General features: G+C 38.3%; 2 protein-coding genes across 8 annotated transcripts in view; one reads left to right on the top strand and one right to left on the bottom strand.

Moving 5' to 3' along the window:
- DENND5B (DENN domain containing 5B) overlaps window positions 1-18,228 on the bottom strand; it is a 196,824-nt gene that overhangs the window by 27,811 nt on the left and 150,785 nt on the right. For 6 of the 7 annotated variants that reach the window (XM_040488497.1, XM_040488500.1, XM_040488499.1 and 3 more), the window contains one exon: window positions 11,901-11,982. In XM_040488497.1, the coding sequence (XP_040344431.1) occupies window positions 11,901-11,982 (82 nt within the window). Of the gene's footprint in view, window positions 1-3,751; window positions 4,635-11,900; window positions 11,983-18,228 lie in introns of those variants that run through there. The other variant, XM_040488503.1, reaches the window with a different exon arrangement.
- On the top strand, window positions 14,106-17,171 carry LOC121038984 (RAD51-associated protein 1-like). Its single transcript, XM_040489008.1, is given in 3 exon segments — window positions 14,106-14,127; window positions 15,554-16,355; window positions 16,357-17,171. Coding segments are annotated over 3 exon segments (1,053 nt in total). The 3' UTR covers window positions 16,586-17,171.

Genomic DNA, 18,228 nt, shown 5'->3' with positions numbered 1-18,228 from the left:
CATTTAACACTCATTTATTCAGATTTTATTATGTTCTTGTTTCAGCCTCATGGACCCCTATAAGCTGGCAGTTGGTTATTCCTGACCCTCAGGAAAATAAAAGTAATAAAAAAGGCTGAATATTTAAGTTTTTATTCAAAATAATTGGTCTCTAGTTTAACTAAATATCTGTCACAACTTTAATCCATTGAATTAGTTCAAGGTCCAAGTAATTTCTGGAAATGTATGGAAAATACTAAATCTTACTTTCCATAGCCCTTGAGGACAAGCTGTACTGCACTTATAAATTCAAAATTTGTAAAAGACTTTGAAAAATTGTATGGTCAAATTCCAACTGAATGTCACATGTATGTATAGAAGTCAATGCTATACTCAGAGGGACGGGAGTTTATTTTCCTAAATGGTTTTTCTCCTAAAGGGGAAGAAGTTTGGGCAGGAAGGGCAGGCCTAAGGGGCAGGGTAAATTAGTGACTACAGTGAGTCACTAAATTAAAGTTTTTGTGATTGTGACCCACCATCCTTTCCCTTGATTTTTTTTAATGTCCAGAATGACTCATCTTACCTATAATAAATATTTCAATGCACCCCTTTCTCTAATGATTCTAATAATTCAAAATAAGGAATATTCTCCCTATAAAACACACATATTCTTTCTCTCCCTCTCTTTTTTAAAGATTTCATTTTAAAGTAACTTCTACACCCAACATGGGGCTCAAACTCACAACCCAGAAATCAAGAGTCACATGCTCCACCGACCAACCTAGTCAGGCACCCCCTCTTTTTTTCATCTTTCCCCTCTCCCTCTCTCCTTCCCTTCCTCTCTCTTAATCCCTGGATCTGAAGATTTAGGCCCTCAAGCCGGAGTGCTGATATACGATCAAAGACTCTTGATAAGGTATAAAGCATTATAATCACATTACACAGACACACTGAAGAGGTGGCTTAAAAACAAGTCAAAACGACGAGTTAAAAGAAAATTCTGTTGCCATCTTTGTAGGGCTTAGCCAACCTCACCTCGTCTCTAAGAAGTTTTTTCAGAATGTATGACACACTTATTTTATTTTTAAAGGGCTAATACCAGTATACATGGTCATGAATGGAGAAAGCTGTCATTAGGCAAGTCCCCTCTTAGACCCTGGTTCTTACTGATGGTAGTGGCAGTGGTGGGACACCTGACAACCCAGTAGGGGCCTAATGAAGCAGCACTGGCTGTTCCTCCACCCTGACATTTCCCAAATGATGACAAAGCTGACCAAAAGCAACAAAGGGAAAACGCTCAGGCATTTACCACTTAAAGTTCTAAAGTATTTTCAAGGCACCCCCGTTGAGTGCAGTGTCAACTCAGAGCTCACATAAGTGAGGAAAGTTGATTCAAAGTGTAGTCACTGAAAATGAATCCACATTAGATCTGATAAGCACTTATGTGGTCTAATCTTTTCCTTAGTATTTTCTATGCTAAAACAGTAAAATTTACTAAAATAAGCTTTATGTTGGCCTTAAACAAGAATCTGGAGACATGGTAGGTTAAGAATGACAAAATGAAAATAATTGTAATTTGGAAAACAATCTATGTTTGAGGAAAATGAGAAGGATTGGAATATATAACATGCAATCTATCTTAGGTGGCAATCAGCATTCCCATCATTAAAGAATTTGTGCTAGTTTTTTTCTTGGGAGGAGGCATGGGGGTTGGGAGACAAGGCCACCAGACTCTTCTTTGCAAGCCCATCTTATTCACTGGCACCAGGGAAACAGCTGTCTAAAATACTGCATCCATAATATAATTCCTTTGTTCCAGAACCTTCAAAAACTCACAGGATATAGTCTGAACTGTGCAGACTATACTTACTACCCCTCAGTCACAATATATCCTCTTATTCAAAAAAGTTCCATTCCAGACAACTGACTCATAAGACTTTGCATTCCATTACCTGCTTCCCTATTTGATTCTATTCATGTTTCTAGATTGCTTTCCATGACCATCACAGCCTTCAATGACCTCTTTAATTTATGAAACACTATAGTCTAACTTGCATTTACCATGTACTGCTTATTATTACTTTTATCATTTTCTCTTGGTGTACATGTTTCTCAGCTTACAAAAGCTCCTGGGAAAAGGAGCCCCATGATTCCTTAGCAGCCTTGCAGCCTTCTTTGTACCCCATAGGGCCTAGCACATAGTAGGAGCTCAAAAACTCTGCTGCTTTGTGAATCTATATCTAACTCTATGCTTTAAAACAATTTATATGCATTTTGTTATTAAACTAATCCGAATCTATTAAAAATTTGCTGTGTAGTTATATGCCATTTGGATCTACTTTTAATTGGAATAATTTATTATAGATGACTATAATGGAATTCAGCATAATATTATACAAGTATTACTTCCAAAATAGATCCTGTTAATTCACAGAAAAGCACATATGGTATGGTTTAAATAACTTATTTACTTGATTTATTCCTAACTCTACTACAAAGCTTTCTAATTTAGAAAAGTTTCTGTGTACCTTGTCTTATCTGTCACAAAAACTAGTCAGAGGGAGATCATCATTATTTCACTTTAAGGGTGAGAAAATGGAGACTAATTGAGACTAAGTGATCCAGTCAAGGTCACAGAGATAATAAGTATTATTCTAGACATGTCACCCATTTTCTATCAATTACTTCTTTCTCACACTCACATTCTTGGAGAAGCTCCCCTTCCATAGACCCAGAAGACACAACTCCACTTACCACTATGATCCTAATCCTTCACTAAAATGGACTGAGTAAGAGGAACATCCCTGATCTAAACTGAGTTCACTGGATTTTCTCTCAGAAACTAGGAATTTGTATACCGGAAAACCAGGTTAGTTTTTGTTGAATGCTAAAAATAAGAAAGGATGTTAAAGCCAGGGCTTGGGCCTGTACACAATAAAACAGAAAAAAAAAAAAAAAAGGCAAGGCAAAGGAGGGACAGGGAGGGGAAGATGAGCAGATGTGAAGGGAGAAACAGAGATGATTTGCTTCCAGTGAGACAGTGACAGTAACTTGTGACAAGATTTAGCAGTCACAGTTCCTATTCTTGGATTCTGGAAAACACTTTTATATATCTCCAATAAATCCATTCCTTTTTACTGAAGCTAGTTTGAATGGGCTTCTGTTCTCTAAAACCAAATGATTTCTAAGAGTGGTAGCAGCTACATTTTAATCCACATTTCCTGAGTCTAAAACCAGTGTTTACTTCCACTGTATCATTAACAAAACCCAGTTTTATTTAATTGTTATTTTTAAACCCAGCATTATTTTTTAGATAAATTAAGGATTGGCCAATTTTAATTTAAGCTCACATTCCGTACAGACATAAAAAATTACTCAAAATATTCCTTCCTGGGGTAATGAAATCAATAACCACTTAATTTTAGTGTAGAATAAAGCAAGAGGCTCACAGGGACCTATGCACATATTATTAGTAAAAAATGATAAAGGAAATAGCTAATTTGCCCTCAGATAATTTATTCCCATCTTTTCATATAAACAGAATTTTTCTAGGATTCACTCAGACAGCCGGTTCATTTGTTTACATAGTCAGAATACCCAGACTTGGATTACAGAACTTAACAGTCTCCTTGGTCATGTAATGTTCTATGATGCTCCTCAACATTAATTACCTTGTCATCAAGAATAAAAGTATCTGAATAGCTAGATGACATGTACATGGTTACTCTGGAAAGAAATCTTTAATACTGGTAACATCATAATAATACTTCTCTTTTCTATGTAGATAATCTATACACTTCTTTACTATCCCCAGCCTTTCTCTATGGAACTAAAAATCATTCTACAACTGACAGTGTGGTGATACTTGGCATTCACGATGGTCTTGCAGAATTGTCTAAGATACCAAGACAAACTGGATAGCCTTCAGATGAGTCTATCCTGGACTCATGCCAGCTACTAAGCAATTTGGTGCCAAGACTCTTGACAAGTAGCAGGACTCAAAGTGTCAATGTCTTTGCCTCAAGAGATAAACCTGGAAAGACAGGAGGTACCAACAAAGACATGTGCCCAATAGAGAACACAGACTCAGAGAGGTACACTAATCTTGGAAAATACGTTTTTTCTTTAATTGTCTAGACTGAAAGAAATCAAAGTTTAGAATATTACTTGGGTGTTTTTCCTGAAGGAAAAACATCTATGTCAGCTATCTAGGTAATGATTAGGGACTAAAATGAAGCACTTGCCAAGAACCTGGAAACAGGGAAATAATCCTGTCCACTAAGAGTTAAACTCTAAAGTAAATATATCATGAAAAAGAACAACAGTGTATAAAACGTCATTTAAAGGAGGCAGAATGGAAGCAGAGAAGAGGGAGAGACAGCCATGGGCAGTGTTTTCTCAGGGGCTTCCTGAGATGCTATCAGTCCCATGAGCATGAGGATCAGTAGCATGGAGCTGGATGATTAGGCTTCCACATCTCTTCTTTTGAAGAGAGCAAGCAGTCTTCCGATTTTTATCTAGCTTCCAGGCAGAGAATACCCGTATTGGTGAAAGAGCATCAAGTCATCTGGTTGGGGAAATAATGCTCTCGTTTCACAGGCAGAAAACCTGGCACCCTGGTATATTGCTGGTAGGAACGTAAAATGGTACAGCCACTGTGGAAAACAGAATGAATGGTGGTTCTTCAAAAAATTAAACACAGAATTACCATGTGACCAAGCAATTCTACTTCTGGGTATATATCCAAAAGAACTAAAAGCAGGACCTGAACAGATAACTGAATACCCAACATTTATAGTATTCACAATAGCCAAAAGGTGGAAACAATCCAATGTTTACTGTTAAAAAAAATGTGGTGTATATATATATATATAGAAGATGGAATATTAATCTTTAAAAAAGAAGGAAATTCTGATACAGGTTGTAATATAGATTTAAACATTTTGATAATGAACATTAAAAAGAATGTTTAAGGGTACTTGGGTGGCTCAGTCAGCTAAGTGTCTGACTTCAGCTCAGGTCATGATCATGAGTTTGAGCCCTGCACCAGGGTCTCTATTGGCACAAAGCCTGCTTTAGATCCTCTGTCTCTCTGCCCTTCACCCCCCCCAAAATATATTAATAAAACACTTTAAAAATATTCATTTTTGAGAGAGAGAGTGAGTGCACGCATGTGTGTGCATGCATAAAAGGGAGAGGGGCAGAGAGGAGAGAGAGAATCCCAAGCAGGTTGCATGCTGTCAGCACACACCCCAATGTGGGGACTGAACCCATGAACTGTGAGATCATGACCTGAGCCAAAATCAAGAGTCAGATGCTTAACTGACTGAGCCACCCAGGTGCCCTCATAATGAACATTTCAAAAAATATACGAAGTGAAACAAACCAGATGCAAAAAGCATGATTTGACTTAAATGAGGTACCTAGAATAGTCAAATTCACAGAGACAGAAAATGAAACAGGAGTGGGCTGCCTAGATGGCTCAGTCAGTCATTTGAGCGTCCCACTTCGGCTCAGGTCATAATCTCGCAGTTCATGAATTTGAGCCCCGCACGGGGCTCTGTGCTGACATCTCGGAGCCAGGAGCCTACTTCGGATTCTGTATGTCTCTCTCTCTCCCAATAATAAACAGACATTTAAAAAAAAAAAAAAGAAAGAAAGAAAAGAAAATGAAAACGTGGTTACGAGGAGCTTGGGGAGAACCAAGAATGGGGAATCATTTATTGTTCAATGGGTACAGAGTTTCAGTTTGGGATGACAACAGAATTCTGGAGATGGATAGTGGTGATGGCTGCACAATAATGTGAATGTACTTAATGGGTGTGTATGTGTGTATATATTCATACATATAGTCTTTCTTGTGATTAAAAAAATTTAATTCCAGTAAAACACACAGTGTTATATTAATTTCAGTGTACAATATAGTGATTCAACAATTCTATACTCGGTGCTCTTCATAAGTGTACTCTTAATCCCCTTCACCAGTTTCACCCATCTTCCCACCCACCTCCCCTCTGGTGACCATCAGTTTCTTCTCTATAGTTGAGTCTGTATTTTTCTGGTTTGTCTTCCCCCCCTGCCTTTGTTCATTGGTTTTATTTCTTAAATTCTCCATATGAGAGAAATCATATGGTATTTGTCTTTTTCTGACTGACTCATTTCACTTAGCATTATACCCTCTAGCTCCATCCTTGCTGCAAATGGCAAGGTTTCATTCTTCTTTATTATTACCTCAACACTTATCTATTTATTTTTAATAAAGATTTTATTTTTTTCAGTTATTTATTTGTTTTGAGAGAGAGTAAGAGAGAGAGTGCACACAAGCAGGGTTAGGGGCGGAAAGGAAAGACAGAATCCCAAGCAGGCTCCATGCCATCAGCACAGAGCCTGATGTGGGGCTCAAACTCACGAACTGCGAGATCATGACCTGAGCCGAAGTCAGATGCCCAACCAACTGAGCCACCCAGGTGCCCCCAATTTTTTTTCTTTTTAAAGTAAACTCTAAGCCCATGATGGGGCTCAAACTCAGGACCCCGAGATCAAGAATCTAATGCTCAACCAACTGAACCAGCCAGGCACCCTGCCAACCAATCAAGATTTATTAAAAGCATCTATCATTTTGTCAAAACATCACTTTAGGATACTCGGGGGTCTTTTTTAGACTTTTTGTAAGTCAAAGACTAAAAATTAAAAGTCAAATTTTAATTTGTTGTGTGTTCAGTCACAGGACATCAGTTTTTCAGCTGAGTACCGTGAACAAATATAGATTTAGTCAGAGTTATACTAAATTATATTTAAACTGACATACATCCTTACACTACTGCCAACTTATTTGTGTCTAGTCACAGTAGATATTTTCCTGGTGATGTGGCAAAGGCTGAGAACTTGCATCTAGTTAGACAGAGACCTGACCTATGGTCAGGATACCTTAGTTCTAGTTCCACTTCTGCTGTTAATTGGTAATATGGTCTTAGACTTGACCACCTGGGCCTGAGCTTTCATATCTGTAAAAAGAAGCTAAGCAATAGGACTTACATTTCTTGTATACTCTCACATTTAAACCGATTAGTAAAAAGTATTTCAGTAAATCACCACCTTTCTTTTTTTTTTTCTTATTTATTTTACAAGCATCTGAAGAATTTATTGTTTTTAATTTTATTTTTTAAATTTACATCCAAATTAGCATATAGTGCAACAATGATTTCAGGAGTAGATTCCTTAGTGTCCCTTACCCATTTAGCCCATCCCCCCTCCCACAACCCCTCCAGTAACCCTCTGTTTGTTCTCCATATTTAAGAGTCTCTTCTGGGGGCGCCTGGGTGGCTCAGTCGGTTAAGCGGCCGACTTCCCCTCAGGGCGTGATCTTGCGGTCCGTGAGTTCGAGCCCCGCGTCGGGCTCTGTGCTGACAGCTCAGAGCCTGGAGCCTGTTTCGGATTCTGTGTCTCCCTCTCTCTGTCCCTCCCCCGTTCATGCTCTGTCTCTCTCTGTCTCAAAAATAAATAAATGTTAAAAAAAAAAAATTTAATAAAAAAAAAAAGAGTCTCTTCTGTTTTGTCCCCCTTCCTGTTTTTATATGTTTTTGTTTCCCTTCCCTGATGTTCATCTGTTTTGTCTCTCAGAGTCCTCATATGAGTGAAGTCATATGATATTTGTCTTTCTCTGACTAATTTCATTTAGCATAATACCCTCCAGTTCCATCCATGTAGTTGCAAATGGCAAGATTTCATTCTTATTGATTGCTGAGTAATACTCCATTGTATGTATGTACATATATATACATGTACATTGTATGTATGTGTGTATTTGTGTGTATATGTGTGTATATGTGTGTGTGTGTGTGTGTGTGTGTGTATATATATATATATATATATATATATACCACATCTTTTTTTTTTTACTTTTTCAAATATATGCACTTTTTATTTTTTGGACTTACTATATTGTCTGGAATCTCCAGTAAGATATTGCTCAATGACAACACTAGTTGTTTGTTATCTTTAATGTGTTCCTGAGATTAGTGTAATTTTATTTTATTTATTTATTTTTAATTTTATTTATTTATTTTTGAAATTTACCTCCAAATTAGTTAACATATAGTGCAACAATGATTTCAGGAGTAGATTCCTTAGTGCCCCTTACCCATTTAGCCCATCCCGCCTTCAGTAACCCTCAGTTTGTTCTCCATATTTATGAGTCTCTTCTGTTTTGTCCCCCTCCCTGTTTTTGTATTATTTTTGTTTCCCTTCCCTTATGTTCATCTGTTTTGTGTCTTAAAGTCCTCATATGAGTGAAGTCATATGATTTTCATCTTTCTCTGACTGACTCATTTCACTTAGCCTAATACCCTCCAGTTCCATCCACGTAGCTGCAAATGGCAAGATTTCATTCTTTTTGATTGCTGAGTAATACTCCATTGTGCATATATACTGCATCTTCTTTACACATTCATCCATACATGGACATTTGGGCTCTTTCCATACTTTGTCTATTGTTGATAGTGCTGGTATAAACATGGGGGGTGCATGTGTCCCTTTGGAAACAGCACACCTGTATCACTTGGATAAATACCTAGTAGTGCAATTGCTGAGTTGTAGGGTAGTACTATTTTTAATTTTTTGATGAACCTCCATACTGTTTTCCAGAGTGGCTGTACCAGCGTGCATTCCCACCAACAATGCAAAAGAGATCCTCTTTCTCCACATCCTCATCAACATCTGTTGTTGCCTGAGTTGTGATGTTAGCCATTCTGATAGGTGTAAGGTGGTATCTCATTGTGGTTTTGATTTGTATTTCCCTGATGATAAGTGACGTTGAGCATTTTTTCCTGTGTCAGTTGGCCATCTGGATGTCTTCTTTGAAGAAGTGTCTATTCATGTCTTTTGCCCATTTCTTCACTGGATTATTTGTACTTTGGGAGTTTAGTTTGATAAGTTCTTTACAGATTTTGGATACTGACCCTTTATCTGCTATGTCGTTTGCAAATACTTATCCCATTCCGTCTCCCATTGCCTTTTAGTTTTGCTGATGGTTTCCTTTGCTGTGCAGAAGTTTTTTATTTTGATGAGGTCCCAGTAGTTCATTTTTGCTTTTGTTTCCCTTGCCTCCGGAGATGTGTTGAGTAAGAAGTTGCTGCGGCCAAGATCAAAGAGGTTTTGCCTGCTTTCTCCTTGAGGATTTTGATGGCTTTCTGTCTTACATTTCAGTCTTTCATCCATTTTGAGTTATTTCTGTGCATGGTGTAAGAAAGTGGTCCAGGTTCATTCTTCTGCATGTCGCTGTCCAGTTTTCCCAGCACCACTTGCTGAAGAGACTGTCTTTACTCCATTGGATATTCTTTCCTGCTTTGTCAAAGATTAGTTGGCCATATGTTTGTGGGTCCATTTCCGGGTTCTCTATTCTGTTCCACTGATATGAGTGTCTGTTCTTGTGCCAGTACCATACTGTCTTGATGATTACAGCTTTGTAGTATAGCTTGAAGTCTGGAATTGTGATGCCTCCTGCTTTGGTTTTCTTTTCCAAGATTGCTTTGGCTATTCAGGGTCTTTTCTGGTTCCATACAAATTTTAGGATTGTTTGTTCTAGCTCTGTGCAGAATGCTGGTGTTATTTTGAGAGGGACTGCACTGAATATGTCGATTGCTTTGGGTAGTATTGACATTTTAACAATATTTGTTCTTCCTATCCAGGAGCATGGAATCTTATTCCATTTTTTTTTGTGTCTTCTTCAAGGGCTTTCATAAGCTTTCTATAGTTTTCAGTGTATAGATTTTTCACCTCTTTGGTTAGATTTATTCCTAGGTATCTGATGGTTTTTGGTGCAATTGTAAATGGGATCGGTTCCTTGATTTCTCTTTCTGTTGTTTCATTGTTGGTGTATAGGAATGCAACCGATTTCTGTGCATTGATTTTATATATTGCAACTTTGCTGAATTCATGAATCAATTCTAGCAGTTCTTTTGTGGAATTTTTTGGGTTTTCCATATAGAGTATCATGTCATCTGCAAAGAGTGAAAGTTTGACCTCCTCCTGGCTGATTTGGATGCCTTTTCTTTATGTTGTCTGATTGCAGTGGCTAAGACTTCCAATACTATGTTGAATAACAGTGGTGAGAATGGACATCCCTGTCTTGTTCCTGACCTTAGGGGGAAAGCTCTCAGTTTTTTCCCATTGAGGATGATATTAGTATTGGGTGGTTCATATATGGCTTTTATGAACTTGAGGTATGCTCCTTCTATCCCTACTTTCTTGAGGGTTTTTATCAAGAAAGGATGCTGTATTTTGTCAAATGCTTTCTCTGCATCTATTGAGAGGATCATATGGTTCTTGTCCTTTCTTCTATTGATGTGATGAATCACGTTAATTGTTTTGCGGATATTGAACCAGCCCTGCATCCCAGGTATAAATCCCACTTGGTCGTGGTGAATAATTTTTTTAATGTATTGTTGGAGCCGGTTGGCTAATATCTTGTTGAGGATTTTTGCATCCATGTTCATCAGGGAAATTGGTCGATAGTTCTTTTTAGTGGGGTCTCTGGTTTTGGAATCAAAGTAATGCTAGCCTCATAGAAAGAGTCTGGAAGTTTCCTTCCATTTCTATCTTTTGCAACACCTTCAAGAGAATAGGTATTAACTCTTCCTTAAATGTTTGGTAGAATTCCCCTAGAAAGCCATCTGGCCCTGGACTCTTGTTTTTTGGGAGATTTTTGATTACTAATTCGATTTCTTTACTGGTTATGGGTCTGTTCAAATTTTCTATTTCTTCCTGTTTCAGTTTTGATAGTGTATGTTTCTAGGAATTTGTCCATTTCTTCCAGATTTCCCATTTTACTGGCATATAATTATTCATAATATTCTCTTATTGTTTTTATTTCTGCTGTGTTGGTTGTGATCTCTTTCATTCTTGATTTCATTTATTTGGGTCCTTTTCTTTGTCTTTTTGATCAAAATTGCTAGTGGCTTATCAATTTGGTTATTTCTTTCAAAGAACCAACTTCTGGTTTCACTGATCTGTTCTACTATTTTTTTGGTTTCTATAGCATTAATTTCTGCTCTAATCTTTATTATTTCCAGCAATCACCACCTTTCTAAGCTTCAAAACTTGAACCAAAATAGTTCAATAGCAGTTTGGCCAGTAGAATCAGGTAAAGATATAAAGGCATATGCGAAAATATTAGATAAGCACACACACACACACACACACACACACACACACACTCTCATGTACACTCACAGAGCTTAAAGTAGGCAAATCCTTCATTTAACAAGTATTAATTGAGCACCAATTACATGTTGAACTCCATCAACATTTAGTAGTAATTCAAAAGTTTTACATGTCAGACAGATTGACCTCTCTCATGAAGGTTGTTAGAACAAACAAACTCAAATAACTGCTACGGAGAGGACACACAGGGGTGTGAAAGAGAGTGACTGGGTGGCTAGCAGGTGGTCTAACAGGTGGTCTGGGCAGGCTTTTTAGACAAAGCAACATTTGAACTAATATACAAATGACAAGAAGGAGCTTAGCCTGTGCTTTCTAATGATTTCTAAGACCAGTAACTGCAACTAATAATTCTCAGATTTGCATTTGCTTCAAATTAAACCTACCTAATAGCAGTTTTTTTGCCAAGTAACCTGGCATTATGTGCAGATATTTTTGGTCTGTGACTGTGGGCAGCAGGTATTTAAGGAGGTTTTAAAAAACTGAATAAACTGGAAAATAATTTCACTACTTTAAAACTCTTCTCAGTTGTATTTTCCCTTTGGATTTAATGTCAGGAAAAAAAACAGTAAAGTAAGCAAGATTATAAAAAATGTTTTCTTCAGAATACATAAGCAAAAAATACATATAGCCATAATTATTTGAGGAATATAAGTGAAAGCCACAAATATTTAATAGTTATCATCAAATATTAGCACATATACCTCATGTCTTGGATAAGAGAGACCCTGAGTGTTGGCAACATAACTCCTGAGTCAGATTTTCTTCTTTCTGGTCCAAGGGCAACTATATAAAAAAATACCAGCAAAGTATTAGAAAAATAATAGCAAGGACAAAAAAATATATACATGGTTCACACCCTATAAATAAATACTTTCAAATTACTTTGATAAGAACAAATTTTTTTAAAATGTTTATTTTTGAGAGAGAGCGAGAGCGAGCGAGCGAGCATGAGTGGGGGAGGGGCAGAGAGAGAGAGGGAGACACAGAATGGGAAACAGGCTCCAGGCTCCGAGCTGTCAGCACAGAGCCCAACACGGGGCTCGAACTCGCAGACCATGAGATCATGACCTGAGCCGAAATCGGACGCTCAACCAACTGAGCCACCCAGCCGCCCCGATAGGAACAAATTTTTAAAGACAACAGAAAAGCTAGAAATTTTTTCCCTGAATGTTGCTACTTTATTAATACAGAAAAACAGCTATTTCTTTCTAATTAATCTGAAGCTGCATTTGGAAATTTAAAATGAGGGGCGCCTGGGTGGCGCAGTTGGTTAAGCGTCCGACTTCAGCCAGGTCACGATCTCGCGGTCCGTGAGTTCGAGCCCCGCGTCGGGCTCTGGGCTGATGGCTCAGAGCCTGGAGCCTGTTTCCGATTCTGTGTCTCCCTCTCTCTCTGCCCCTCGCCCGTTCATGCTCTGTCTCTCTCTGTCCCAAAAATAAATAAACGTTGGAAATTTAAAATGAATCATAAAAGCCTACTTTAGCAAATAATAAATAAACTTTTGGTCATAGGGACCAGTCATTGGCTAAAGTTATTCATTCTAATAGCTCAGGATAATTACAAGAAAGCAATGTCTATAAATTAAGCTACTAAGTGTGTGATTCACGTCTGGGCTCATAAATTGCAATCACATAATTTCCTTATGCTGTGAAAGAGTGCTTAGTAAGGAAAATCCAGGGGCACCTGGGTAGCTCTGTTGGTTAAGTGTCTGACTTCGGCTCAGGTCATGATCTCACAGTTCAAGAGTTTAAGTCCTGCATTGGGCTTTGCACTGACAGCATGAAGACTGGGATTCTCTCTCTCCCTCTCTCTGCCCCTCTCCCACTCTCTCTCAAAATAAACAAACTTAAAACAAAATAAAATAAAAAGGAAAATCTAGGGGTGCCTGGGTGGCTCAATCAATTGAGTGTCTTGACTCTTGATTTCGGCTCCAGTCACAATCTCACAGTTCATGAACGCAGAGCCTGAGATTCTCTCTCCCTCTCTGTTCCTACCTTGCGCTCTCTCTCTAAAAATAAATAAATAAACATTTTCCTTTTTCAAAAAAAGGAAAATCTAAGAGTCTAGGCTCTCTAGTCTGATAAGTTTCTACTTCAAAGTTCAGAATCCAAACTACAGTATATCAGGCAAAGTGAGTAATCGTCATGGACAATTAGAAGTTTAATGTCCATGAATCATTCTCTTTGGAGCTTGAATGGTTAACATTTATAAAAGAAGGAAAGATTATTCTCTTATATAGCAATAGCTAAGCAAGCAATTGTTGGCTAATGTAGCTGGAGGAGTACTCAATCTCACTTTAAATGGGATGCTGTGGAGTTTTGTGCCCTTTATTTCCATTTTACTATCTGTAAACGAAAACTAAATTGCAGCATCACACTTAGCAAATACATGGATAACATTAGAATTTAAGATGTGGGTTTTACTGTATATTAAACGTCCATTTCCCCAGTTTTTAGATCCATTCTAGTTTGTGGGGACTAGGGTACAGTGCGGAAACACATAGATATATTTGAAGCTGGCAGTGAACATTTTGTTGTATTTGGATCTGCATGTTTTGGCATCTAGTAAAAGAGGCTAGGCTGATACTTGGCAGGTATGAATGAGCACTGATGAGGCTGCCAGGATAAAGAGATGGTGGCCAGGACAACCTAAAGGCAGTTCTTTTCAGGGCCTTCCATTACCAGGTCATTTGTCATGGCAGTTTTGGGAGGGAGTTTTCAATGGGTCACTGAAAATGCTACTTTATCTGGATACCTAGGAGGTAACAGACACCCAGGAAACTGTTCCAGAGACTTGCAGGGAATGTGCTATGTTAGTCTTCCTGTCTGAGACTGTCATGATTTAAGTGTGTTGTTAATGAAAGCACACCTTAGAGAACGCCTCTACGTGCTAGATGATTAGACAGCATGAAAGAAGGCCACACCAGTGGTAAGAAATAGGTTGAAAAGAGAGAGAAAAAAAAAAGATCACAAGGCAGGAGAAAGGAGCTGAAACCATAATCAGCAACTTGGCTAGAGGGAGACATGACAACAAGAAAGAATCATGCCTCTGGAAGCAGAGAAGAGGGGAGAGACTTAATAAAAAAGGAGGCTGACATTTAAAAAAGCAGCAGCATCCACAATAAGAGCATTCACAGGCCTAAGCTTTTTTCTAGGAATCCTATTTTGGAACCCTATATCCTCCACTCTTTGCTAATCAATGTTTCTTAAACATACGATGTATTTTTTCATGTCTCCATGCAATCTGTTAGTCGTTAGCTCACCCTTTAACACTTCTGTATCCTTCTCCATGTTTATAGCCTATTTAGCGTTTTTTTTTTTTTTAAGAGAAAGAGCTCACACATAAGCAGGGGAGAGGGGTGGAGAGAGAGAGGGAGGGAGGGTGAGAGTGGGAGGGAAGGGGAGAGAGGGAGAGAGAGAGAGAGAGAGAGAGAGAGACAGAGAGAGAGAGAGACAGAGACAGAGAGAGAGGTAATCCCAAGCAGCACACGATTAGCACAGAACCTGACGTAGGGCTTGATCCCATGGCACTGGGATCAGGACCTGAGCTGAAATTAAGAGTTGGATGTTCAACTGACTGAGCCAGCCAGGTGTCCCCAGCCTATTTAGAATTTTAGGTTGAGAGGACTATAGTTTAACAGCTAAGAACATGGCTTTCTCAAACCCTACAGAGAACTTAACAGCTCCCTGACTTTGGGTGAGTAATTTTACCTCTCTATGGTTTGTTTTGTCATCTGCAAACAGGTCAGTAACAATATCTACCTTAGAATACTTTAGCACTTAGAATACTGCCTGGAACAAAATAAGTTCTCAATAAATAAAATAAAATTTAGCTTTAATTTTGCTTCTTTGTGAAATCTTTCCTGAATATTCTCTCTAAGGTACACTGTTAGATGTGGTTCCCTCTAACAGGACCTATAAAACTGAACATGTAACATAAACTTAGCATAATCTAACATTTCTATTACTGTTAAACTATATGCCTCGAGGCTCAGTCATATCTTTTTCTTAGGATACTCAAAGGGCCTAGCAGAGGCCCAACATACAGGCTCAACAAATACTCAAGGAGGAAGATGAGACTATTTTGGGCCAGATGGCAGAGCCTTGAATGACAAATTAGAAATCTGCAGAACTCCTAGGAAAGGGGGGAAGGATTGTGAAAAGAATTCTATACTCCCGAGGGCTTTTTATTAGTTAGTTAACCACAGTGAGAGTGTGATGGTATAAGAGAAGTAAGGGAGATGAGCTACAAGTTATTCCAAAGGCCAGCTTATGGATAAAGAGTGGCAGCCACTGAGAACAAAGAGGAGAAACGTGCAGTGGCAGCAAACACAGAACTTAACGACTTGGTGTAGAAAGTGAACAAGATTCATCCACTGCTGCCAACAAGAACTTGAAAACTGCAGATTTTCAGTTTTGGAGGGGGCCACGGTGTGTGAGGCATAAGAATCTGGTCAAGGTCAATTACTCATGGTTTCAGGACTCTGACAGCGATGATGACTTTATTTCTGCAACTACACCTTTAAATGAGAAACCCAGACCACCACCAAAGGAGTTAAAACTAGAAACAAGGAAACCTAAACTGAAGAATCTCCAGAAAGGAGATATCCCACTGCAAGAGAAAACCCCTAAAAATAGGATGGCTTTAGGTGACAAGTTATACCAGCAAGACTTAGAAGTTGCACTAGCTTTATCAGTGAAGGAACTTCCAACAGTCACCATTGATGCAGAAGAGGCTGGAGATAAAAGCATTGAAAAATGTGACAGTAGTGAAACCAAAACAATGAGTAAGGACCCTCATATCTCCAATTGCAGTGTAGCCAGTGATTATTTAGATTTGGATAAGATTACTGAGGAAGATGGTTTTCCTGGTGTGCAAGGGAAAAGAGAAGCCGCATCAAAGACTGTGGTACAACAGAGGAAGATTCTTCTGGAAGGCAGTGATGGCGACAGTGCTAATCACTCTGAACCACACTTTGCAACTGGTGAAGAGTCTGAGGATGACTCTGATTTTAGTGAGAGTGAAGACAATGATCAATACTTCACCATGAGAAAAAATAAGGTGAAAGAAATTAAAAAGAAAGAAGTGAAGGTCAAATCCCCAGTTGAAAAGAAGAAGAAACCTAAATCCAAATGTAATACTCTGGAAGCGACTTCAGGAGGCTGCTCAAGTCGCTGTGAAATCAGAACCTCAGCCTTCACCAAAAAAGGTCCCTGTTTCTTCAGAGGCCACTAGGAAACCACTACAAATAAGCAGTCCTTCAGGTGAAAACAAAAAACCTAAGTGGGTTCCACCAGCGGTATCTGGAAGCAGCAGCAGCAGGAGCCCACTGGAGAGTCTCCGCCTTGGTTTGTCCAGATTAAACTTTGCATCCAAATGCTGCTAGTAGCTGAGTGTGGTAGTAAACCCGTTTGATTAAGAGAATCACAGTTTTACAAGTGTGTTTATATTTGATTTGTGTTTATATTTAAGGAGGGTATCAAAATATAAAGGAATCCTTTAATGTCCTATAAATTGCCTCTACCCATTCTGTGAAGTTCTCTGAAGCTATTCAAGACTTCAATAAAAGGTTTATCAGAATTATCTTGCAATATCATTTCCTTCTGAAGAACATATGCTACTTTTCCTGTGTATAATAAGTCATTGTCATTAAGTGGTTGTCAGTTTGACATGGAGGAAGTCCATGTTGCATGCTGTTCTTTCCTAGAAACATGATGTTCCTTTCTAGCTTTGTCTAATTTACACACCTTAACTGTAACTGTTCAGAGTTTATCTGGCAAAAGGAAACATTCCCACGTTTTCCAGGAGACATTTCTGATATTTTACCGAAGCCACATTGTCAGTTTTATTGCAAAGATGTTTCTTATTTTAGCCAAATACTTATAGTAAGAATTCAGAATTCTTTTACACATTAAAATGGTTGCTATAATGACATATGTCTCCTACTCAGAAGATGTTTACTGTATAGCAAATAGAATTTCATGACATTTTATGAAGTTCTCGTCAAAGCCTTTAATAAAAGTGAAAAAGTTAAAAAAAAAAGTGAAGACTTAAGAATCAAAAATATTAAGTATGAATATAAAATGATTTAATGTATATTATTTCATCAAATTATTACTTTCCTTTGGATTTGTTAATCTTAATTTTGCAAATGAAGAAACTGAGGCTCAAAGAGGTCAAGAAACCTGCTCAACTGTATGCATTCATCAAAAGGGGCAGAATACTCTGATGTCACACCCACTGGGTTTTCTGTTACAGTACAGATGACTTTCTAGCTGCTAAGCTTGATTGAGAGAAGAGTGCTGATGCCATTAAATAATACAGAGAGAAGGGAGAAAGCCAAATAGAGACAGGAGGGAAAGGTGCTGAGATAATTAGTTTGTTTTAAGATGTCCTGAGTTTGAGATCCCACTGGGCCATCAAAGATGGATGTGTAGGAACTAGGGCTGGAGAAAGAGATTTGTGAATAATCTTGCTAATCAGATAGAGGATGACATGGGAAGTCAGCAACAGTAGCTGTTATGTTTTGAATTATGCCCCCAAGAAGATGTAGAAGTCCTAACTCCTAGGACCTGTGAATTTGACCTTATTTGGAAATAGGGTCTTTGTAGCTGATCAATTTGAGGTTATTAGGATGTGCCCTAAACCAATGTGAACAGTGTCCTTATCAAAGGGAAATTTGGATAAAGAGATAGACACAAGTAGAGAAAAAATGATGTAAAGACACATGGAATATACCATTTAAAGGCCAAGAGATTTCTGAGATGACCAGAAGCTAGAAGAGGGGCATGGGATCGATTTCCCTTCATAACGCAGGGACCACCACAGCTAACACGTTGATTTGGGACTGTTTGTTCTGGACTCCAGAACTGTGAGACTGTTAGCCAGTTTGTGGTACTTTATTGCGGCAGCCCCAGGAAGCCAATACAATAATTTATTAGTGGCTTTAGAGGAAAGAGTTAAGAAGCTTGTGCAAAGAAAACAGACAGGAGTTAATGAGCGAAGCCACACATTTTACCTAGAGATCTA

Source organism: Herpailurus yagouaroundi, unplaced genomic scaffold (genome assembly GCF_014898765.1).
Source record: "Herpailurus yagouaroundi ecotype Mexico unplaced genomic scaffold, PumYag 166, whole genome shotgun sequence".
Lineage (NCBI taxonomy): Eukaryota > Metazoa > Chordata > Mammalia > Carnivora > Felidae > Herpailurus > Herpailurus yagouaroundi.
The sequence above is the reverse complement of the archived record's forward strand: the minus strand, read 5'-3'. Positions and strand labels throughout refer to the sequence as shown.